The following is a 25,614-nucleotide window of genomic DNA, read 5'->3' as shown; positions in this document are numbered from 1 at the left end:
TGTTTGAGGGCTTGAAGTTATCTCTGGCAAACAATTTATCTTGGCAATGTTATTTGTGGTGGAAATGGGTTCCAAACCATCAGGACTTGCAGAAGAACCGAAGTTCTGACATGTCTGGGGATGTTTTTAGCGTGACAATACCAACTCTCTGTGTATTGAAACAAGTCTAAGAGCTGCTCCACCAATGTGGGGAGGAAAATACTCAACTGATTTGTTTTTAAGATCAGGAGGAAATCAGGAACCTGCGACTGATGCACGGTGCTAAAACACAAAGAAAAAGCAAGCTGAATTTAAGAATTTCTGGTTAGCATAAATTTAAGCTTCTGCATAAGGTCTTAAGCACCTGCAATATTGCTAAAAAAAGATGTCACGGTGCTTCACTTTTTTGTAACTCCTGCGTAATTCTGGTATCTCAGCCACCCTGAGATAAAAGTACAAGAATGGTAGTTTTCTCAAGGGTTAAACTCGCTGTAATTTAATAAAAAATAATAGAATATTATTTTGTTTTCATTTTTATTCCGGCATAAATAACATATTAGTTACATTAAGGAAAACACCAAGGGAGAAGGCAGTTTTAGAAAATGATCAGCTCTTATTATTTTGTGTCTATAAATATTTACATAATTATATTTAAATAGCAGAGGCATTGGCATAGAATAATTTCTTTTCACATGTACAACCAGCTGTTGGGAAATAGAAGAAAATATGTAAAATCAAGCTTTTCAGAAGTCCCCAATATTTCAGCACAGAAGAGGAGACAAACAGGCACGTGAGCAGCTGTGTTTTATTGCACTTATCAGCACACACAACCCTTGTGCACTGGCTGCCCGTGTCCCACTAGATGGTGGTCATGCTACAAGAAAAAAAAAGGATGCAGGAGAATGCCCGAGTTGTCATCCTTTCTGTTTATCATCCTTCAGCGTTTTAAATTTGTTTTAAAAATATCCTCAGCTCAAAGTTTGCTGGTTTGCCTGTATTTTTTGAGCCACTGGGTCTGTATTTTTCCTAATACACAGTGGAAAATCCTGAATGAGTGTCACGTAATATTTCCATATCAAATGATTTAACTATTGATGTTTAAGCAGAGTGAGCAACTGCAGAACACGCTCTTGGATTAGGTGCAAAATCACATTCCTGGGACTCTCAGAAATGAAATCATAGAATCATAGATGGTTTGGGTGGGAAGGGACCTTAAAGCTCATCCCATTCTACCCCCTGCCATGGGTAGAGACACCTCCCCCTATCCCAAGTGGCTCCAAGCCCCATCCAACCTGGTCTTGGGCTCTTCCAGGTTCGAGGTACAAGTTAATGAGGGACTGTAATGAAATATGACCATGAAAATGTAATATATGATTTAGAATAAATTTGTGCTCAGGACTAAAAAAAAAAAAACCAAAAACAAAAACAAAAAAAACCAACAAACAAACAAAAGAAAATACAGTATCTTTTTTAATGGAACCAAGTGATGGGAAAGAGCAATATACACAGGATGAATTCCTGTGGCCAGAACAAGATATTTGAGGGGATTACCATCTAACAGGATTTTAGCAATCAGAGTATTCCGGGAAAACCTCCGTTTAGAAGCACCACAAAAAAAAAAAAGAACATGCATGAATATGTGACAAAGGACAAAAGGAAACAGGAGGACCCTCCCAGAGTCCCGCTAAGTCTGGAAACAGGATACAAAACCCCTGTGAAATCAGTACCCTGTGAGCTGCCAGGGTACGGTGCTGCATTAGTCTGGATCCAGTTTACCCAGCACCAATGGCCAGGCTCGGTGCTGATTTGCTTGTGTGATTTTCCAATTCTACTTTGATTTAATTTAATAAATTCCTTTAATTATTAAATCGACTGATTCGTTTATAACAAAAATACGCGTAGACATAAAGCAAAAATTCTTCATGGAGAAACTGAAGTAACACCCACCACCTGTGCGGTCGGTCCTTGCAGGGGCAGGGCGATGTCCCCACCTGCAGAACTGCTTCCAGCCCTGAGCCCAGCACAGAAGGGACCAGGAGGTGCTGCAGAAAGCCCAGAGCAGGCTCCAGGGTGATCAGAGGGATGGAGCAGCTCCAGGGTGATCAGGGGGATGGAGCAGCTCTGCTGGAGGAAAGGCTGGCACAGCTGGGGTTGTTCACCTGGAAAAATAAAACTTCAAGGTGACCTCAGGGCAGCCTTGCAGTGCCTGGAGGGAGCCCACAGCAAAAATGGAATGGGACTGTTTGTAATAGCCTGGAGTGACACAGGGAACGGCCTCAGACTGGCAGAGTCGGTTTGGATGAGATGTTTGGAGGAAATTCTCTCCTGTGAGGGCAGGCACACCCTGGCACAAACTGCCCAGCGAAGCTGCGGCGGCCCCATCCCTGGAAGTGTCTCAAGTCGGGTCGGACAGTGTGGGATTCTGTCAGAATCTGTGGGTATTGGTGATTCTGAGATTGTAGAAAGTCTCTGTCTGTCAGCCCCGCTGCCAAAGAAGCCATAATTGGTCTGTGCTGGTTTCAAGGTTGTTTATTCTGTTTATCTCTAACATGTTCTGCTGCCCTGCCGCAGCTCTGTCCTGCAGGGCAGCGTGTGGGGCTCTGCCCTCAGTGGGATGGTACAAACATTAAATACCACAAACTACCTGTGCTGGATTTACAATAACGTGCCAATATCTGTCACCTACGTTGGACAGTGTGTCCCCAGCCTGAACCAACAGAAAAATGCCAACACCACAGTGAAACATGGAGGGCATGAAGAAGGAGAAAAAGGACAAGACACACCCAATTTCCTCCATCTTGTCCCCTTTGGACCCCTAATCTAGAATCCTAAAATTTTACTTTTGCACCTGTGCCACACTTAATTATTACTCTTATCAAACACTCAGAGCTGGTAATTCATCCTATAAGATTGAAAACTCTTTTCCATGGACAGAGATCACAGCCAGTGTCTCTGGGGGCTCTGTCCAGGGGGGTTCCTGACCCCTGCCAGGGTCCCAGGGCAGCCAGAGGGAAGCCCTGGACTCCCACAGGATTCCTTAAAATCAGAAGGTTTTGGGCACGTTGCAAAAGGTAGGCCTCAGAGACAGCAGGATAGTGATTACAGCTAAGCAGTAGCTACAAAATTTGTCAACAGAAAAATTACAGAGGAAGTAAAAAGAAAGGACAAATAGAACAATAGTCTGTGTATTAAGGACGGGACGGGGCAGGACGGGACGGGGCGGGGCGGGACGATCGCTGCCCTCCGTGCCCGCTCCATGAGGGCGCTGCGGGTTCCCCGCTCCCAGCCCCACCTCTGCCCGGCCCTCAGAGCCGCGCCAAGGCCGCCCCGCCCGCCGCCGCTGCTGCGTCCCTTCCGCCGGCCGCGGCAGCGCCGCCCCCGCCGCTTCCGGGATCCTGCGGCTCCTCGGGAGCCTCGGGAGCCGCGGGCGCGGTGGCGGCGGGCGCGGAGCTCCAGCGGCCGGGGCCCGGCCCCAGCGCCGCGCAGGGCAGCGGGGCCGCCGCCTCTGCCGCCGCCGCTGCTGCTGCTGCTGCTGAGGTAAATCCGCTCGCGGTCCCTCCCCGCGCCGAGGGGCGCGGCGGCCCCGGAAGGGCGAGCGGGGAAGGTTCGCGGGGCTGAGCCGCCTCAGGCCGGGCTGGGCGCTGGGTGCTGTTTGGGCGCACTCATGGGGTGTTTCTGCGTCTCCTGCCGCTTTCCGCGTTATCTGCACCCCCACAGAAATTAAAAACTGTCCGCTGTGGGCAGAAGCGTGTCCCTGTGGCAGCGCGGGGTTGTGGAGCCCGAGCTGCGGCCGGGGGATGCTGCAAGGGCAGCGGGCAGCTCCGGTCTGCTCCCACCTTTCCGGCCCTGCCTGCCGGGGAGGTTCCCTGATTGAGTGCTTCTCGTTTTCCTCATTTCCAGGAGGGGAGAACAGCGCGATTTAAGTGCTTCTCCTTTTCCTCATTTCCAGGAGGGGAGAACAGCGCGATTTAAGTGCTTCTCCTTTTCCTCATTTCCAGGAGGAGACAACAGCGAGATTTAAGTGCTTCTCCTTTTCCTCATTTCCAGGAGGGGAGAACAGCGAGATTTAAATACCTCTCGTTTTCCTCATTTCCAGGAGGGGAGAACAGCGAGATTTAAGTGCTTCTCCTTTTCCTCATTTCCAGGAGGGCAGAACAGCGAGATTTAAGTGCTTCTCCTTTTCCTCATTTCCAGGAGGAGACAACAGCGAGATTTAAGTGCTTCTCCTTTTCCTCATTTCCAGGAGGAGACAACAGCGAGATTTAAGTGCTTCTCCTTTTCCTCATTTCCAGGAGGGGAGAACAGCGAGATTTAAATACCTCTCGTTTTCCTCATTTCCAGGAGGGGAGAACAGCGAGATTTAAGTGCTTCTCCTTTTCCTCATTTCCAGGAGGGGAGAACAGCGCTTGCAGGAAGTGGGGATGCAGATCGCTGTCAAACGAGAGGGTGGGTTCGTACAGCTCAGCGTGTGATCTGTGCCATAAAAAAAAAAAAAAAAAGAGATTGGGAAACCACTGGCTACTTTTTGTACTGAATATCCACTCTTATGATGGTATCGGGATGCAGAATTACAGTGATGTAAGTGTTTGCTTTGCTGGAGACATAATTAGGTTGAAGTCGCCGTGACTGTTCACATTAACAGACTTAAATTAGCTCTTTTGAAGTGAATGCTCACTGACTTTGAACATTTACAGATAAAAAGGAGCCGTAGTGGTTCATTAGGAGATGAAACTGATGTGAAATTTTAGTGGTTTGAGATTAGAGTTAAATAGCTGAGATCTCTATGGCTGAAAGGAATTGGTAATACTTTTATCTCTCTGAATACTCTGTCTCTTGTCTTGGCTTTCCTTTAGCACAGTATATTTTTTATCTGATCTGACGATTTCTTTTTTATGCATTTTATGAGGATGGAGAACTTTTAAGGGAAGTGAATTGATGGAATTTTGCAGTGGTTGAATGGCTGAATGTGAAGAACATAGAGGATGTGAGGATTTGTGTGTCTGGCATAAAGGACGACTGAAACAAAGGCTTGAACATTCCTCTGATGAATATTGGAAGTTGCTAGTGAGAGTAGTTTGACCAATAGCATTATTTTTTGGAACCTAGGAGGAAGAATCACATGGGCATGGATGTGGATATAACAGCTGACATAAAAATGTGCTTGCCAGGTTGATATTACAGAGCAATCACTGTATGTGATACTTGAGCTCTCTTCAGTGGAGTGTGAGGATAGAGCCTGCCCTGATGAATGCAAAAATCAGAAATACAAAAATTACTCTCTTAAGTAGGATATGATCCATGCAATTGCTGTTGGCAAAGAGGTAAAACTTTCAGCTTTCACATGCCAGTGTTGATATTGGTGTGAGCCTGCAGCCTTGTGGAGTCTAATCTGAATTTGAGCCTGTGGCCCTGTTCCAGAAGAGGAAGAAATCAAAGCCCAGCCACAGATTGTGTTCGTGTCCTTCTCAGGTGAAGGTTGTTTAATCCAGGAGCGTTTTGTCCTTGCTGCTGTACCCAGTGAACTCCTGGTGGATCAGATATTGTGGTTCTTTGCTGGGCAGCAAAGTCACGTGTAATATATTTTCTTTGACTTTCACATCTCAGGGTGAAAGGTGTATTATTGAAAAGATATCCTGTTGAACATCTCTGGTATTCCTTTGTGCTTTTGGAAGAGTGATTTGGTATCACAGATCTATTCCATGTCTGATAGCAAGGTTTGTGATATTTTGTACAAATATGTGTTCTGAATACGTGCATTGGGGTGTTTTCTTGCATTTTTAATAAATTCTTTTACTCTGAATTCTCATTTCTGGGTTTTGAGGATGTTTATAAAGATGCTACTGGCATAAATCATAGAAATGGTTTGGTTTGGAAGGGACCTTAAAGATCATCTTGTTCCCAGCCCCTCTGGGAACATCCTCAACCAGATGGGATTGCTCAGAGCTCCATTCACCCTGGCCTTGAATAATTCCAGGGATCCACGGGCAGCCACAGCTTCTGTGGGCACCCCGTGCCAGGGCCTGCCCACCCTCACTGGGAGCAATTCATTCTGTATGTCTAAACTAAATTTATTTTCTTTTAGTTTGAAAAAATACATAAGTAATTCGATGATCAACTTCCCAAGAAGACCTTCATAGTTATGCTGAAGTATTTCTGTATACCTTTAGTCTGAGGTGATTTAGGAGCTGCACATCCCCTTTTCACAGCTGGAAAGGAGCAATTCCACTGTTTCCCTATGGGCTGGCTTAAGGAGAATTGTTACAGCAGCTTGAAAACTGACTGCTGTAAATATGTACTTAGTGAATATTCTCTTCAATGTGTACACACAAACAATCACATTAATTCCATGTTCACTCTGTCCCATCCCTGTGTGCCTGCAGGAGAGCAGAGATGGACCAGCACAAGGAAAGTGCTGCAAGGCATAAATGGGAAATTCAAGAGATAAACACTTAGTATATTGTAAGAACAGCAGCAGGGTTTTTGGGAGATGGTGAGCTGTTTCACTGAGTGTGGATTTGGGGATAAGCTGATGGTAACACTCCAGGGTTGTATCATGGCTCTCCATCACAAGTTATTTCAGCTGCTCCTCTCCAGAGTTGTGTGTGCTGCGTTAAGGACATCCCAGATTCCCAAACTGCTGAGAGGGTGGCTGCTAGACCAGTCACTGGGAAAGAATTGAAACAAGCCACAGCTTATTTTTTAAATGCCATTGCAGCTTGGCTTGCCTGGATCTCTAATAAAAGTAGGTGATTCTTCTAAATTAGACATGACTCTGTGCAGACATCACCTGACAGATATTTATCTGTCAGCAGTGAACAGTCCAAATTGCCCATGGGTGCAGGAGGAGCTTTGCCTGCTTGGTTTACTTAAAACTCCCAAGTTCCTGGAGTTAATGTTTATGCTGTAACCTCTTAGGGAGATTGCAGGGCTGTAATTTTGATTTGCCACCAGTACTCTGCTTCCAGGTAGGATTTAAGTGCTGCAGGATTATTATTCTAATGTGCAGTATGTGTTGGTGTCTCTGCAACTATTGAGAGCAATCAGAAATGTTGAAATATAGACATTTTTTTTATTGTGTTACCACTGAAATGGGAGGAATCTTAGGAACTGTCCATTGTGTAGCTTGAAGGAAAAAGCAACCAAAAAATTTTATGCTTTGACAGCTGATGGATTTTTTAGCCTGTATATAAATTCTTACTTGTTCAAAAAACTTACAGAGAAATAAGCTTTTCTTTTTTCCTACAACAATACTTTTCTATTTGTCCTCAAAAAAATAGCAGGGAAAAGGACTGTTCTTAACCCTGAAGTGCCTGTTTTTTTAAATTTAATTACCAATTCAGGGGCTTTATGATACAATTAGTTGTGTTGTGGCATTTGTCTTCCTAATGCCCTTTGCAACCTTCTTCCACTAAACTAAATGATCTTACAAGGCCATCTTTCTGGTGATCATGAATTTATAACATAACTTCTTCAAAAGTTGTTTGGCTTTTTTTTATTCCAATAGTACATCTGCATTTTAGACCTGAGTTTCAGGGTCAGATGAGATATTCCCAACCTGAGAATTTCAAATAACACCTAAGAGTGGAACAGGGTTGGATCAGGTTTAGTATAACCACGTGTGCAAACGTAACATTGGGCATGAAGCATTGAATAATTTGGTGTTATCATCTGGTGCTAAATAAAGATTTGTACGAGGTCAAATTAAAAACTGTTGCTTGATGTATTGGAGGTTGAAGTGTAATGCTTTGCCCTTTTGTACTCTAAGTATGCAACAAAGAGTAAATTTGGTTAGGACAGGCATTGAAGCAAATAAATGAAGAGTAGAGGGAAGCTGTGAGCATCTCGGTGGGGATGCTGAGCTCTTCACAAAGGGAGAGCTTTCAGATATTGTTCCTCTTCCCTCAGAGTGACCCAGGTGGGGGCACTGCTGTGGGCAGCTGGGGAGGAGAGGGAAGGGGGAGTGCCTAAATCCATTATCCCTGCCAAGCTGAGCTGAGGGGACGCTTGCACATGCACAGTAACTGGTGAGGCTGTGCTAAACACAGATTTTGCACGGGATTGCAGTTGGGATTAGGGACTGAGTGAACAAATCACGTCCTTGTCTCATCAGTGACTCCCCACGAGCAATTGCAGCCGAGTGCTGTGAGTTGAGTATTTCACCTGCAGAGCTGAGTGTGTCGTGCTGCGCTGCTGTCATCCCCAGCTCCCCACGGGTGGGTGGCACTGCACAGCGATGGCAGACACTCAGCCTGTCTGCTCCTGTGTCTCTGCTCAGCTGCCACCAAATGCCACCTCAGTGACAACTTAATGGGTGTCATTTCACAATATTGTGAAGTCTAAGAGAAGTCTAAAAGCTTATTTGTAAAGCAAACCATAAAGCAATCACAGCTTCCTGCAGTGATACAGAAGATAAGGGGGGTGGTTTTAAACTGGCAGAGGGTCAGCTGGGATTTGATATCAGAAGTTTTTCACAGTGAGGATGGTGAAGCTCTGTCAGGGATGCCTCATCCCTGGAAAGGTCCAAGCTCAGGTTGCTTGGGGGTTTGGAGCAACCTGGGATAGTGGGAGATGTCCCTGCTCGTGGCAGGGAGTGGCACTAGGTGACATTTAAAGGTCCCTTCCACCCCAATCTATTGAATAATTCTGATGTGTTCATAATAAACATTTGCATCACCATCTAGTCTTGCAGTAGAATGTTTGGGTTTCTTTAAATAAGGTAAGAGACTTCTTTTCAATTCCCCTTGAACTGGGAACATTTGAAAATGGGTGCTGAAGAACTCCACCAGTAATGTTGTGTTTGGAATATCTATTTCTAACAAGCTGTTTTCAGAAGCTTTTCAAGAAAGTGACTTTGTATTTGCTCTAGCTCTTAAATGTCAGAATCCTTATGTTACTCTCAAAATATATTGTTACCCTCGCAAATAAGAGTGATTTCCACATCTCAAAATGTACTTCAAATAAATAGAGAGTAAAACCAATGAAGAAGAAAACTCTAGGTACTTCTTCAGGCAGCTTTAATCAGACAGCAATTCAGGCCCACACCTCTTCTGTTCTCTTCCCCAAATAGAAATGTAATGCAAGGTTCTGTGCTGCAATCCTGCTCCAAGTGCCATGTGGTGACTTCCAAAAGTTAACAGTGAAAACCTCAAGGTTTCAAGTACCTGGTTTTCTAAATAAAACACAAACTTTTTCATTGGAGCTACATGCAGCATGTTTCAGAGTGCTACTGTTGATGTCTGTTATTTGTATTTAACAGTATTTTCCTGTTGCAGCTTTGCTAATCAGTTTGTTGGTGATGTCTTTTCAGGTTACATCAGACATGACTATGTGAATAACCAGGGATAACCCAAATGCAGGACAGGATGTCAGAATAACATACTAAACATTTTTGAGGTATTTGTTTTGTTTTGGATTTCTTTAATTGTGCTAAAATTTGTTGGTTGTCTTTAAGATATTTAAGCAAAATGAATGCAGTGATTCTGTGCCATTCCGTACTTAAAACATTCCTTAAAAGTTTTAGAAGCCCTTTTTTTTTTTAAGTAATAACTGATTTGCATGGTTATCTTCATGGTTCAACTGCTAATTATGTATTTTTATGACACTTAAATTTTCTTGACCACAAGGGGTGGTGATGTCCCAAAGTGCTATTTGACTTAATTGGGACAGGTTGTAGTTTTAACTCTGAACATTAAGAAAGATCAGGATAATTTGAACTGGGTGAAAAAAGGACCTTATTTAGGTTAAGATAAGCTTAAATTACTTTTAAGGGAGATAAGGTTCATTTTTTTCTAAGGTAATTTTCTAGTGTGTGACATCTTCATCCTTGGCTTAGCAGCTGCATTCTGGTGAGAGAGAGGAATTTTGTCCAAAAAAAACCTAATGTGTGAACAGAAAACACAATTTAACTCCTAGAAATTGTAATAAATCCAAGCAGCAGAGCTGAATTTCAGTTTGCTCTGTTCCACAAGCAGAGAATGTGTCCTTCAGACACCTCACAGTGTCCTGGGAGCTTCCCAGCTATTTTTGCAGTTGCTCTCACATCTCTCTGCTGCATCTGCATGTATTTATTTTCATTTTCTTGGGTTGCTTCTGCCTGGTTCTAGCATCAAGGCTTAAGGAATAGAAGGATTTCCTGGGCAGAATGTGTTCTTCTGATTCCTGATAAAGAGTTTTTAAGTTTAGATGAACACAGCTTCATCAAAACCATCTCAGTGCCAGTGTCTTCACCTGTAATAGTCACTTGGACCACTCTAGAGGAACAAAGTGGTCCCATATTCAAGGTCTTGGGATGGAAATTGCAGTGCCACAATCCCTACAGTTGTGTATAGGCTGCCATTAATAAGGGGGGAAAAGGGAGCCCTCTGTATGCCTGTCATAAATCAATAAAAATGCTTTCAGGTTTCTCTCAGACATGGCCTTTAAGAGCAGGAATCAATATGATTTTTAGAACACAATATACTTTTAAAGCAGCAGGATATTCTTGAGGCCTAATGTTTAAGCTTTAATTTGTCTCCAGTTTGTTGATAGCACTTCAGTTCTGCCATTCCATATCTTTCCTTGGGAGGGATGTCTGGAAAATAATTCTGTTTTCATGAGAACTGTTAAGGCTTCAAGCCTGGTTTTTGTTCCATGTTGGAAGGACAACAAAGCCCTAAGAGAATTTTCATGAAATTAAATTAATTAATGTGTTCTTTGAAAATCTGATTCATGTAATCTGTTGCCATGTTAATTTAACCAGAACCATTTGTTTCCCTTAAGTTTAGGCTGATCTGAGACCATTTGATAAGTTATCCAATACATCTTTGTAACAGACTTGTGGTTTTTCCAAACAATAACATTTTTGTCAATAAATTTAGCTGCTTTCTAACTTGCTGTGTTGTTTGTTGTGAGTGAAGTATCAGAACAGCTTTATTTCCATCCTAGTTTGCCTTTCTACTCTTCCCTCACTTCCTGGAGAAGAATGAGAAGTCAACAGTCTGGTGCCATAATTTGCTGTTTTCAGACAGACACGAGCTGTAATTTAATGAAGACTTTGCCATTTTAGTTTGAGATAAAAGAGAGAAGTTGAGTTTTTAACAGAAGAGGAGGAGTGGTTTATGAGCACAGTATAATGGAAATAAAACCAGTCTAAAATCCCTTTGTCAGGTATTGAAGTTAGTGACGGGTTAACCCTGACTGGACACCCACCAAAGCTGCTCTGTGTCTCTGTCTCTCAGAAATGTGTGAGAAAATACTAAAAAAAATGCTTGTGGGTCAAGATAAGAGCAGGAGAGATCACGCAGCAATTACCATCACAGGCTTGACCTGAGGAAATCAGCTTAATTTACTATCAATGACATTAGAGTAGAATAATGAGAAAACTAAAAACAAAAAAACCCAACCAAACAAAACTAAAAACAAACAAACAAAAAAAAAACCCAAACAAACAAAAAAAGCCCCTAAAACCAAAACCCTTAAAATGTGTCCCCACTTCTTTCATGTTCATCTTGCTGTAGTCACAGAATCGCTCAGATGTCAAAAAGAATCCCAATTCTAATTTGAACTTGAACGCGCTTTATCTCCCCGAAACAAAACCCCAGAGCCAGCTGGACTCTATTTCCTCATTAATAATTAATCAGATGATGCTGATGGTGGTGGTGGTGTTGTGTTTGTCCCTGCAGGGCGAGGCCAGCAAACCATGCAGTCATCAGGGCACCGTTTCCGCGATGTCGAGCACCACCCGCTCCTGGCCGACAATGACAGCTACGACTCCTCCTCCTCCTCCTCGGAGGCTGACATGGCTGAGAGGGTCTGGTTCATCCGGGATGGCTGTGGCATGGTCTGTGCCATCATGACCTGGCTCCTGGTGGTCTATGCAGACTTTGTAGTGACTTTTGTCATGTTGCTGCCTTCCAAAGACTTCTGGTACTCCGTGATCAATGGGGTTCTCTTTAACTGCTTGGCAGTGCTGGCTCTGTCGTCGCATCTGAGGACTATGCTCACTGATCCAGTAAGTATCCAGGAGTTCCTTGGCATTGGATTGTCCCCTCCATCTGCACAGAAGTTTGGAGAAGTGATACCAGGTCTTCTCCTGCTGGGAAAAGTAGCGTTAGAGTCAAAAGCCTCATGTTAGAGTCAAAGTCCTCGTGTTAGAATCAAAATCCTCCTGTTAGATTCAAAATCCTCATGTTAGATTCAAAATCCTCATGTTGGATTCAAAATCCTCCTGTTAGAGTCAAAATCCTCCTGTTAGATTCAAAATCCTTGTGTTAGATTCAAAATACTCATGTTAGAGTCAAAATCCTTGTGTTAGAGTCAAAATCCTCGTGTTAGAATCAAAATCCTCGTGTTAGATTCAAAATCCTTGTGTTCGAGTCAAAATCCTCATGTTAGAGTCAAAAGCCTCGTGTTAGAGTCAAAATCCTCCTGTTAGAGTCAAAATCTTCATGTTATATTCAAAATCCTCCTGTTAGATTCATAATCCTCCTGTTAGATTCATAATCCTCCTGTTAGATTCAAAACTCTTAAGGTTTTGATACTGCCTGTGCTTATCATCAGGATAGTATCTCTACTTCTTCTGTTACTCCATTAATGAAATCATAGAGGAGCAGTCAATATAAAATTTATAAAAGTGTTAGGCTCAAAAAAAACAGTAAAATATTACTCCAGGTCCTGAAGGAGCTAATAAAGTTTAGTCTCCTCTGTCCTCATTTTTCTTGCTTTTTTTCATCAGATTTATTTTCAAAATTTGTACCTTCATACTTTTGCATCTCTTGAAATGCTTCCATTTGTAGCGCATGGAAGAACTTTTAGAGGTGGATGTGCTGCAAAACCTCAGGCACGCTTGGCATAATGGAAAAACCACTGTCCCATGTGATTCCTGCATTTTTGTCTTGGAATATTTGGAGTCAGAGGGAAGGGAGATTTAAGCTGAGCACGCATTGAAGCATTGTAAGAGTGTAGGAGTTCATTTCTTAGAACTTTTACTCCTCAAGATTTCAAGAGATGAAATGGTTAATTTTGTACTAATATCAATTAGTATTTTGAGGGAATAAATCTGGGAAAAACATCTGTTTTCTCCAGATTTTTGGAGAAAAATGGAGATTTTTCTCCAGTAGCAGTGTAGAGATAAGTTAAGGGAGAAGCAGTTCAAAAACCCAGCAGGGTGTTGTAGTTAATGATTTTCTAAGTCTTTGATTTACTTCTGTCCACACCCAGTGATGAAATATCACAGCTTCTACAAACTGTGACAGCTAAGAGAGTTAATGGTTTAAGGATTTATTGCTTATAAATATGAGCTGGTAAAACCGGGTGTCTTTCTAGACCTGTGGTGTTTTTTATGTTCCAAACTGAGATGAGTCACTGCTTTTTTTCCTCCATTCCTTTCGTGCTGACTCCCAGAATGGAAGACACAACTGTGTGATAGAAATTAAGATGAAAGGAATGAAATGCCTCAAAACTTATGTGAATTGAATTTACTCTTGTAACTATAAAAACAGATTTTTCGTGGCTGGCTGTGACTGTGAAAGATATTTTTGACAGAGTCTATTTTTTGCCAGCAAAATGCTTGAAAGCATGGTCTGAGGTTCACACCCTTGTGGCAGGTGAATAGGGGAATGTGAAATGTTTACACCAAATATTAACTGGGGTAGGAATGTTCAGATTGCAAAATCGACCTGAAGAGTACGTCAGGAGTGTTTCAGGAAGTCTCTGTGTACCCCTAGGAGCACCTGGTCAGGTCTGAAGCACCACTCAGCCAAAGAGCTCACCTAGGACAGGACCTGGGCTGTGTCTTGGCCAACACAAGCACAAATTGATTATTCCAGGCCATGGATAACAAAAACTCCCTGGCTCAGCAGAGGGGTGGTTGGCAGTGGAATCTGAATTCTGCTGGCTTCTTAATTCTGTCCCAGAACTTCTTAAGGTGTCTGTGTCAAGTGCTCATATTGCCAGAGGACTTTTTTTGCATGAGAATTAATTGTGGAATGTTGCAGTTGACTTAGGCTGACCTGAAGAAGGCTTTCCCTGTGTGAAGGAAGTGCTGACCTGGAGCAGTTGGTACAGAAAATCCACTTGGCTGTCACATCCCAGTTTATTTCACAGTCATTTCCCCTCACAGATAAGGCTTTATCTCCATAAATGAGTAGGGTGACAGTGGTGCTGTCCATTATTTTCTCTTGACTAATCCAAATTTAGATCCTGAACTCAGGGTGCAGCTCTGTGATAATCAGATATAGAACTAATCACTAAAAGTTAATTTCTTTTCCCAATTGATTATTTTCCTTTTGAATCAGTTCCTTCAACTCTTTACCATGAAGCTGCACAATAAAGATTAAAGAAGCCAGTGCTGGTCCTGCGAACAGTGTCCAGGCTAAAGATTTTAGAAAAAAAAAAAAAAAAAAAAAAAAAAAGACTGTTCTCAAGACTTGGGGCAGGTGGTTAAACCTTCAGAGAGTTGAAATAACATCTTTCAAGTAGTTGCTGATTTAACATTTTTGGATGGCTTGGCCCATTAATCGAATGCCACAAGAATACTCAGGATAACTCCTCAGTAAATGATGAGCAGTGCTTGTATCTGCAGGGTAAGATGTGTCTCCCTCTTTATTTCTGTGGGCTGGTGACAGGATATTCTATGAGAATTAAGCTAATACTTGGCCAGAGATGAGTCTTGCTGGAATAAAGCTGAATTTGAGGTCAAGCAGAGGTAATTTATTCATTTGGAATTGATTCTGGCTTATAGCAGACTTGCTTTGAATAAATGAACTTATTTCAGCAATTATCCTGAGGTTACTGGTATGAAGTCTATGAAATGTATTTTTAAATGCTCTCATGCCATTTAAGAAGCTTTCTCTCCTCTAATTGAAATGATTTCAGGGGGCTGTGCCCAAAGGAAATGCCACTAAAGAATACATGGATAATTTGCAACTGAAACCAGGAGAAGTGATCTACAAATGTCCCAAGTGCTGTAGTATCAAACCTGAGCGTGCACACCACTGCAGGTATGCCAGAGTTCCTTAAAGAGTTCTGCATTTGGAGGCGTGGAATAACATTCCTGATATTTGTTCATTTTTTTTCCTCCACAAATTTCTTTTGGTATCCACTAAACTTTCAAATTCTTACATTGCAGAGTATTTTATGAGTGTAATGTACTATGGCCAAAAATAACTGTGGATGAGGGGAGAGAAGTAAGAAATTCTAAGATTTTATTAAAATGACTGTGCTCTGGTGTCTTAAATAATTTTGATCTGTGAATATCTTTTCCTGTACATCATTCCAGTTATTGTGCTGTGGGTAATGCAGGGCAAAGAAAAGAATCTCTAAGAAATTTCTGAGAGGAGCCAATTTAAGAAGTGACTCCTGCATTCTTAAATTAACAAAATTTGGAGTAGTTTTAAATTATTACTTTGTGTCATCTCTTCTTTGCAGTGCATTTGAAGTTATGTGTGAATTGGCAGATTATTTTTTCAGAGTTGCATGAATAATTGGTTAAATGCACTTCCAGTTATTGAAAATCCATTTCAAAAAGGACAGAAATGACAAACTAAATATGCTATGGAAGACATAGTAAATGTATATTTTTAATTCTCAATCTTTGGCGTTTTCAGGCACTGTGGAAATGCTTTTGTAGTGTTTATTGTGTGCCAGTTGAAAATAGCTGTGCCTGCATAATCAGGGCTTACATAAAGATGCAAATGCTTCTGGTGGCTCTCTAGGTGTGGGGAGTGATGTGTGTTGAATTGTGAGAAGTCCTAAATTGAAATCTCTGAGTTAGTGCCTGTCAAAAGAACAGAGCAGAGTCTTGTCAGGACTCTGAGATGATTCTGGAGCTCTGTGGGTTCTAAATTAAAAGTGTGTGTCAGTGCTCAGTGCTACGGCTGAGAAGCTGCTCCCATTTATAAATACTCAGCCTTGGCATGGAGCTCCTGTTCTTCTCTCAGCTGTGAGTGGGATTTCGGATCTGGAGTGTGAAGGGAGAAGTTCCATGGATAAACAGGCGAGGATGGAACAATCTCCAGTTGGTTTGTGTGTGCTTTAGGCTGGTTTTGCTCAGGTGCAGATCCCAGAGCTGCCGTGCTGTGCAGGGATGCTGCTGCTGCTGCTTTATCAGCCTGGGAGTGTTCCCTGGAGGGTGGCTGGAAAATCCCTGGGGATCCAGGAGAGCTGTGCAGTGTTCACATGGCCCGGCTCTGTGTCCATGAGGGACACCTGGGAGCCCCTGCAAAGATGGGCTGGATCTCACTCATTTTCTCATCCCATAATCAGGTTGATTCCTCTGGAGACTTTGCAGGTATCTATGGAAAGCATTTCCCACATCTTTGGTCCTGGTAGGATTTGCTGATTTGGAAGGAGCCCTAAGTGAAGATATCATCTGTTGAAATACTTATGACAGAAAAAGAGCTGGAGTATCAGGGATCCTGGAGCTCAAATAGATCCAGAGATCCTGGAGCTGCCTTCTTTATGGCAGGAATTTGAGTAACATTTACTGTTAAAGCAGAGCAAGAATGCATAGTGATAAAGAAATACCTGGTGTTTTCAAAGGCTTTGTTTTCCCCAAGCACCTGTTTGGGTATCCAGCTTTGTGTGTCTTAGGTAAAACATCTGACAGAATATTTGACCGAGGATTAAAACAATTCCTAAGGGCTTGGTCAGTGCATCTCTGGCTCCACAGAACATCTGAAAGAGAAAGCCAGAGCCTGAAAGTGTTGTGAGGCTGCTGTCATGTTTTTCTCAGCAGCTGGATTTCTGGTTTAATTGTCTTTGTTTCTGTTAATCTGACTCTTTGCCTTTGATTTATCACTGCAGGAGTTTACCCAATAGAAGAAGCGTTTGTTTGATTATGCTGCCAATTTTTTTATTGGTTTGCAAACCCATTCCAAGGACATTAAAAGGATGATCGAGTCCCAAGTATTCAAAGTGGCAATTTGCTGATGGAAGAGACTTGAAAATGGAAATTGAAGTTGGTTGCTGTTGGGAAATACTTACACTCAGAGAGAGCCACAGTGCATGTTTTGAGTAGTAAATTATTAACAGAAGAGACTCTTAGGATGTAGTTACGAAAATTGTTGTGCAACACTGCAACAGAAGTTCTTTTAAGGAAGAAAAATAGTTTCATAATACACATTAGTGATGGGGAAAAGAGCAAGAACCTTTTACCTACAGCTAAGCATCTCTGAAATGAAGTGATGAAAGTAAAGTGATGTTTTAGTGAGCAGTTAACGTTTTCAGCACAGGGAAGAGCCCTATCCCAAGTGAATGGGATTTCATTTTCACTGAAGGAGCATAGCTGTCATCATTTCTGCCTGTTCTGTGTGTGGGGAACTGTTCCTCTGAACAAAGTCACTGAGATGTTTCTACCAGGCTCCCAGGGAATATCTGTTATCCACACCCATTTCTCTTGAGTCTTTAGCTGTGTCTTTCTGAATGTTATCTTTGGCATTCAGAGCTGTAATTGCACCTGCCTGAGTTCATGGAGCAGCAATTCCAGGCTGGAGGAGACTTTCCTCCATGCACATGTGCTTGTTCTGTTTGCTTCTCTCTCATGAACAACCCTGGGTGCAGCTGAAGGAGGGATTTCCCCACACTCCTGCTGCATAAAAAGGAATAAAGTACAAGGGATGGGGTAGGAAGAAGGCAGAACCACTGCTTGAAGCAGTGAGCTTGTTGGTGGGAGATCAGGAACGAAGGCAGGGTTCCAGATATCTGAGCTTTGTGAGAGCTCTGTGTGGGCTTGTGAGAAATTCTGAATGAGCAGAATCAAGTCCTGCCCACCTCACATCCTCCAGCCTTCAGCTCAATTGAGCTTGGGTAGGATTTTACTCAGCACTTCACATTAATATTGCTTTTTAGAGTGCTGGCATTGATTCTGTGGCACATCAGGAGCCTTGTCTGGTTGTGCTACTCAGGGAAATGAGAGGCTGATCTTGCAGGCAGCAGGGAAAGTCTTTTGAGGAGCCTCCTGAAGGTCTCCTCTCGGGTGATACCAGTTTTCCTGCACCAGAGAGCAGCTGTGGTGTTTATCTGGTATTGGGATTTTCACTTGTATTTAAAAAATCATTCGTAGCAGAGGATGAATCCTTTTTGCTGTCCATAAAACAAGAGGCAGGGGGAATGTAGGGGTTGGATTTTGATAGCCCAGGGCAAAGCTTCCTTTGGGATTCTTCCCCATAACCTGCACATGGTGTGCTCTGCCTTGTGCTGAATTACTTTAGAATCATACAAATGTGATGACTTAAAAATTATTTTCTGCCTCAGAGCATTGATTTCACCCCACACCTCCCTCTTTTGTCTCTCCAGTGACAGTCACCCAGCTTTGCTTTGTGGTGTGTCACTGCAGCACTTGTAGATACCCCACATAAATCAGCCTGTGTTAAAACAAAGGGGTTCAAATAACAGTGCCTGCATTTTTTAGGCTGCTGAAGTGAAAATGTTTAATATTCTGGATATTCTGTGGGAAAATCTGGAGCACTGAGTGTGTGGCTGTCCTAAGTACAAAGCTGGGAAAATGGAATATCAGCATTGCTTAAGCTATTGATTTATGAAGAACTACAACAGATGTTACAACTGTTCCATTTTTGGTGTGTAATTCTTCATATTTGGCTGCAGAACTGAGCCCTCTGCTGCTGTATGGCAGATGTAAAATGGAGTTATTGGAGTATTTATTTGTGTTCTGTGAACATAGCCTGGACTCAAAACTGGGCAGGAACCAAGTGAACCAGCAGAGAACAGGAGTGTTCAAGCAGTCATGAACAAGTAGCTACTCCATAAGTGCTGGTTATAGTTTCAATATTTGTGTTTTCTCTTGAAGACAGGATTGCTACTGTAAGGTTTGATACTGTAAGCTGTGCTTTAGTTGAGATTTTGATTGCATAAGGTTAGAGTTTTATGGCCAGTGTAACCTCAAGAGTGACAGTTTCTCCCTTGAAGATGTGAATTTCTTGGATTTCTTCTTATCCACAAGCAAAAATTTACAACTTCAAAGCCTGTCAAAGTGAAATATTTGCTTTATCTAAGAAGCTTCTCCAGAAGGGAAAGGGTCTTATTAATACTGAATGAGAGAGAGCTGAAGTTTTGCTTGTTCTGAGCTGCAAGTGTCCAAAGTTCTGGATTTGCTTGGTAGTGTTTTATTGTGAGGAGTATTTTATGTACACAGTCTGTTTTGGAGCAGCCAAAAGCTGAGTTGTGAGAGGGAACAAATAGTTTCTTTAAAGAAATACAAATAAAATCCCTGTCTGGGCTTTGTCAAGAAATATTTCAGCACATCATCCTGTGACCACTGGCTGCCCTTGTTTCTGTGTTTAAAATACAATTTCTCAGCAGAAGCCTCTTGTCCTTTGTTCCAGTATTTGCAAGCGATGCATCCGAAAGATGGATCACCACTGCCCGTGGGTGAACAATTGTGTGGGGGAGAAAAATCAGAGATTCTTTGTTCTGTTTACGGTAAGTGAGCAGCAACAGCAGCTTGATTTTAGCCTGAATCTACCTTGGTGATAACAATTCAGTTTGTACTGAGTGAGTAATGGCTTTAGGACATGATTGTGTTGTTAAATTTTGTGGTTTTTTCCTTCTATGCAAGGTATTTCTACCCATATTGATTTTAAATTTTTTGCTGTTGTTTCAAAGTTTCTTGATTTGCTGTGTTTTATGCAGTGACAGTGAGTGAAATGATGCTGTCTCTTGTTTGCAGATGTACATAGCCCTAATTTCAGCTCATGCTCTTGTACTCTGTGGATTTCAGTTCTTCTCCTGTGTCCGAGGGCAGTGGACTGGTGAGCGAATAAATCCTTAATTTTCATTATCATAATCTAGTAGATATTGGGGAAAAGTCATAGCATTCCTATTTTAGCCTCACCTTTCAGTGATATCCATAAAACATTTCAGATTTGTTTATCCATCACTCTCCTTTTCCTTTCAGGGTTTTTTCTCCCCTTTCTCTCAGTCATTCTCTGTGAGAGCTGTGGCTGCAGGGGCATTCTCACTCCCTTTACACACAGTAGTAATTCACTACCTGTGTAGCAGGAAGGAAACTGAGCTGGTCCTCAGGCACCTCAGCACTGCATCACCTAAATCTGGGCCTCGTGTGCCCCACCTCAGTTCTGGGAATGACACCTAAAATTTAAACAGATTTCCCTCGTTCCATTACTGGAGTCAGCTGTGGGGCTCCTGGAGAAAGAAAATTCCCTGAACAATCCCAGGGTTTTTTTATTTAGGCTTCTGGCTTGTATTTCTTAATGTTCCAATGTGCCATAGCTCATTCTGGTCTTGTGCTTTTGGCAGACTGTTGAAGTGTTCTTTTGGTAAATGAAGCAACAGGGAAATCCATGTGATTTTTATTTTTTTTTCTGGGTATTGCATGAAATAGATGGACTCTTAGAACTTTGTTTTATTTGAAACATTCACCTTCCTGTACATTGTCCTTATTTAAATATAATTGAATTAATCAGGTGATCAGAGGTTCTCCAGAGATAAAAGTGTGAGGCAGAACCTGATTACTTTGGAGAATTAAAAAAAAAATTAATAAAGCAATGACAGCCAAGTGGAACATCTGTATTAGCAAGTCAGGGCTGACAGTGGGGATGGTTTTACAGCATCTGCCATGCAGGAAGCTCCAAGCTGCTCTCTCATGTGCAGTTCTGAGTTCTTCACTCACCTCATGTGCAAACATTTATATGACAGCCTTGAAATCCCGAGGCAGGATTGCAGAGATAGTAACCATGTGCTTTATAGGAAGCCAGAAGTGTTGCTTCCATAAAATTCTTTCTTTTCTTGATCGGCAAATAAAGCTGCTGCAAAATAAGAAGTTTGTTTTAAATGTGAAATATTATTTCAAGTGCCAGACATGTAGGACATGCTCTGGAATTTGCTGTTGGGTTTTTTTTGTAACTACAATATCTCATTTTCACAGAGTGCAGTGACTTCTCCCCACCTGTAACTGTGATCCTGATGATCTTCTTGTGCCTTGAGGGTTTTCTGTTTCTCACTTTCACTGCAGTCATGTTTGGCACCCAAATCCACTCAATATGCAACGATGAAACGGTAAAAACCTTGACTTTTTTTGTATTCTGTAAAATTTATTCTGGGAAGATGTGATTAGATGTGGTTTTATTTGCATGAGGAGAGGTTCTTATTTTGGAGAAAGCTGCAAAACTTCAACAGTTCATCATTTTTATTTTTGACAGTTGGGAAGATTGGAATGGTTTACTGGGGTTGCTTTCTAACAGAAGCTCTTGCACTATTTGTTTTTCTGGCATTTTGTAATTTGGGTTTAAGTGACAAAGAATGCAAAGCTTCTGACTTGAGGTTTGACTTTCCCTTCTCAGCTGTCACAAATTCCTGCTGGGTGCCATGGGAAGTGTCTGCTTTTCTCAGTTTTACACTGAAAATCACTGTCTCTCACCTCACTGTGATACATTTTACCAGAGGATAAAACAGAGTTTGGGCCATTGGCTCCCTGGTCCTTACATCTGCAGTGTCATGTCTGGAGAGAATAATTGCTTAGAAACATAAGGAAATTGGATCCTGTGACTGTTCAATATTTTCTCATGTTTGAAAGTGTATTTCTGTACTGAGGAGTAAGTGCAAAACAGCTGGTGATTATTCAGCCTTCATTAATGGGAAGCACAAAAAATGACCATCAAAAGAGTGCATTTGGGAGAGTAATCCTGCCTCCAGTAATTGTGGAGCAGGAGCCTTCCTGTCTGCTTTCATTAATTGTATAAACAACTTGTAGTGTAGGATATTGCACCAGATTTTCTAGGATTTTTGTCTTTTAGCTTGAGGGGGAAAGAGATAGAGGTAGATCAACCTTCTTGTACATATTTTATGTTCTAAATCTTCTGCCCTGTATCCACAGGGCTCAAACAGTTCCTAACTTCTTCCTTATTAATTAATAAATAACAGTAAGAAACTAATCAGCTGAGGAACAACACAATAAAAATGCAAACCTTGGTTTTTATAGCCACTATTAGATTAAACTAAACCTTGGACTTAGCAGTGCATCCCTGCCTGTGTTTATTTACAGGAGATTGAAAGACTCAAGAGTGAAAAGCCAACGTGGGAGCGCAGGCTCCGCTGGGAAGGGATGAAATCTGTGTTTGGGGGCCAGCCCTCCCTCCTGTGGATCAACCCCTTCGCAGGATTTCGGATCAGGAGGCTTCTACTGCGAGGAAAGAAAGGAGGACCTGAGTTCTCTGTTTGAGTCTAAATATGCTGGAACTTGCAAGAATCCTATATAGTATTTATTTTGGGGCCAGAGAAGGCTGTCTACATATAATCTGTGACCAGGTGAAACTGATATCAGACATTTGCTTGTAGCAAGCAGAGTTTTCTATGTTTATTGTCACAGACATCTCATTAATTCCGAGACAGGAACTGGATCTGCCATGATCTTCACAGCAGGATAAGCACGTGGTCACACTAAAGAAGCCAAATGTTGTCATGCTACTGTAATTTATTTTCTGAGATTACTTCCCCTTTTTTTTTTGTTGTTCAACCCTCTTTATTTGATAAATGTCTGGGGAATTACCTGTGTGTTTTTCTAATGAGTCTAAGTCCTTGGATGCAGTTGTCAATCATTAGGAGGAGCGTGCTGGTGGAAGTTGATCTCCAGCCTTCTCAGTCCAGATTTCAGGGAATTGTGCTTTGTTCAGTTCTCCTTTTTCTTTCAGCTTGTCCCTGTGTGTCCCACAGGTTCCTCACGTGCAGGTGATGCCCAGGACTGGTGCCCAGCCCTGTTACACCCTGCCCAGTGCCTGCCCAGGCTCCCTAAAGCATGGCCTGTGGTTGGCAGTGTCCATCCCATCTGGCATTTAGGGAAAGGTTAAATTTTCACTTGTAACCTGGCTGGGGGTCAGATCCTGCCCTGGGATGTGCATTTGCAGTTCCTCATGCTTGGATTGCAGGGGAACTCAGGTGTGGACTGTGCAGGGATGAGTGGGACCAGTGTCCTGCTGTGTGAGGTGACAGTGGGTGGACAAACGGGGTAATTCACTGCAAACACTTTGTCCTTGTAGGGTCTTGCTCTGCCCCTTTTTTACTGTACAGACTTTGCATAGAGGGAAAGCTGTTCGTGATCCCTTGGACAAAGCAGAGAAAGAGGCAACTTCCCTCCTTTCTCAAGTACAGCACATCTTAAATGTAGAAAATCTGCAATAGAACGAGTTATTTTGAATTTAACTATTTCCAACCAAAACTACTTTGAAGAAACGAGAGCAATATAGATCTAGAATTGCTTCATGTGGGCCTGATGAACAACAGTAGTGCTAAAAAATGTTAATAAATCTGCAAGTAATGAAATACAAGCTGCAAGTAATAAAAATCCAGCTAAAAGTTGATTCGTTAAAAATGACATTTAGACTATTTTTTTTATTATTGTTAACCTATAAATGACTGACCATATAAAGGATAAAGCAGGAGCCTTGATGCATAGCTTGAAATCGTGCCTAGAAAGTAAATAGCTCCCTGTTTTGGGACTTGCCTTAAAATTGTCCTGTTCTTGCTTTTGCTCAGCCAGTGGCACTGGTGACCTGTCCCACCTCAAGCAGCTCAGAGCCCTGCATCCCACCCCACCCTCTGTGCCCTGCAGGAGCTGTTCCCTTTCTCCGTGTCCTGCTTCTCCATCTCCTCCTGGCATCCCCATCCCAGCTCCATCAGTTTCTGTTCCATGGGCTGGCTGAAGGACTGAGGGATCCATTTCTTGTCTGCGCCCTGTGAACAAAACTGTGCAATACTTTGGGGTGTTTTTGCTTGGGGGAGGGTGGTGCTGTGGAATGCTGGAGCTTTCCTAGGTGGGAATCCACTGGAATTTCAGTGAACAAAACTGAGGGGGAAGCTGGAAGTTCTGCAGGATTTTGTGCAGATTCAGTTGCACACCTTAAAGATTGAGGAGAAAAAAGAAAAAAGGTGTCTGGCTTTGTCCCAAGGCTCTTACTGTGTATATTGTTCCATGAGAAAATCAGAAAATAGCACTCCAGGTGGTTGAACCCTGTGACTTGGCAAATGTGTGCGTGTGAAATCCGGTTTACTCGGCTTTTCAAATCCTTACGTTGTAATTTTTTTTTATGTAAAAAAGAATAAACTAATGAGTTGAAGTCTTAGTTGATTAACTTCTCTACGTGTCAGGGATTTTTACACATATATTTAGATTGAAGCAGCTTCAGGGAAATAGTCTTGAATCCTTCAGTTTGTAATTAATTTGTATTTATATTAATTAACAGGTGATGCTGCTCCAAATTAAAGAGGCTCCTCTGCTTATTAATTTTAAGCTATACTCTTTTAGCCCTTCTTGGGCATTCCCTTTTCTTCATCCTCTGGTGTAGTTGCTTATTTTATTAGAGAGCCATGGAATGATTTACATGGGAAAGGACCTTAAATCTCATCTTGTTCCCACCCTGATTGTCTGAGGTGAGTGGGAAAACACTTCCAACCTGAAAACTTACCTCAGTATTCCAGCCTTTGCACTTCCAGGAAATTTGGGATAAATACAGGTTTGAGTCTCCAGTTTTTCTGTGCAGATGTTGCATTTTTCTTCTGTTTCTGCAGCTTCAGGAGCAAAGAGAGTTCTGAGCCTGGAGAGCAGCAGGTTGGGAGTGTCCACCCAAACAAGGGGGAGGAGGAACAAACGGCAGGAAAGGATGGAGAGACTCAAAATTGTTCATTTCCCCTTTGCAATAATTCTGAAATACACTGTGAGATATTTTCTGGGTTTGTATCACACTCTGCTCTGATGTTTCTATGGAGAAAAGAGCTCCAAATCCAGGAACACAGGCTTTGTGCCAGTGCTGCTGATATTTTGGAGCAGGTTAATGATTTGCTTGTGTTTTTGTGTATTTTAAGGAAGAGTTTGTTTATTCTCATAACGCAACAGACATCCCTGCAGATGGATCCTGCCAGTTTATCTCCTTTTTATTTTCTTGTTTAATTTCTAGTAGTAATGTCAGTATTGTTCCAGGAATCCTTTCTGAAGTCTTGGGCTTAGCAAGAATTCATTTATGGATTTCTTTATGCCTGTCCTGTGCAGAAATGTTAAATTTCTACAATTGTTCTGCATCTCTTTGTTGGCTCCAGGTCCAATAATGTTGGAGAAAGAAAGTGGCTTAAGGGGTTTTGAAATTGGGCTGTAAAATTATTCTAGAATCTGTTAATAACACTAAAATGAAGTGCATCAGCATTGGTTTTATACATACTTTTTTTTATTATTATTATTATTCTGAACAGTGTTATAGGTCAATTCAAATTTTAATGTGGTTGGGTGCTTCTTCAGTGACAAGATTATTAATTTTTTATTCTGCTTCTTTCACTTAGTCATGCTTTTTTGTGTTCTGAATATCTTGTATTGTGTTCCAGTAGCACATCTGCTCCTGTCCTGCACTTCACTCTTGTCATCCCCAACCAGAGCCCTGGAAATTATCCAGCAGTCATCAAAGCAAGCACAGGCTGGTTTTTAATAACAGAAGCAAAACTTTGCACCTCCAAAATATTTCTGCAATTTCTCCTTCTATTATAGTGCAGCATAAAGTTAATATTGGACCCACATTCAGTGTTAAAGGTGTCAAATATTAGAATTGGTAAGGAAAGGGATAACTCAGAAATATTTAAGATATTCTTGCCTGAGGTGCCTCATTCTGATAAGCAGCTGGCACCTGACAAGGGAAATATTAT

At 42.0% G+C, this 25,614-nt stretch overlaps 1 protein-coding gene across 2 annotated transcripts; it reads left to right on the top strand.

Annotated features, from left to right (window-relative positions):
- The first annotated feature begins 3,347 nt into the window (after window positions 1–3,347).
- Window positions 3,348–24,044, top strand: ZDHHC7 (zDHHC palmitoyltransferase 7). 2 transcript variants are annotated; one of them, XM_072934206.1, is made up of 8 exons: window positions 3,348–3,511; window positions 9,285–9,372; window positions 11,640–11,968; window positions 14,833–14,957; window positions 19,299–19,395; window positions 19,643–19,724; window positions 20,861–20,991; window positions 21,977–24,044. In XM_072934206.1, the coding sequence occupies exons 3-8, from the start codon at window positions 11,657–11,659 to the stop codon at window positions 22,151–22,153; spliced, it is 924 nt and encodes a 307-aa protein (XP_072790307.1). In that variant the 5' UTR covers window positions 3,348–3,511; window positions 9,285–9,372; window positions 11,640–11,656; the 3' UTR covers window positions 22,154–24,044. The 2 variants fall into 2 exon arrangements, with proteins under 2 accessions (XP_072790307.1, XP_030138042.1); XM_030282182.4 differs by having other exon boundaries at window positions 3,348–3,516; window positions 9,287–9,372.
- Window positions 24,045–25,614: the final 1,570 nt, after the last annotated feature.

The sequence above is a fragment of the Taeniopygia guttata genome, chromosome 11 (assembly GCF_048771995.1).
Source record: "Taeniopygia guttata chromosome 11, bTaeGut7.mat, whole genome shotgun sequence".
Taxonomy (NCBI): Eukaryota; Metazoa; Chordata; class Aves; order Passeriformes; family Estrildidae; genus Taeniopygia; species Taeniopygia guttata.
Note: the sequence above shows the minus strand (reverse complement) of the source record. Positions and strands in the feature narration are given on the sequence as shown.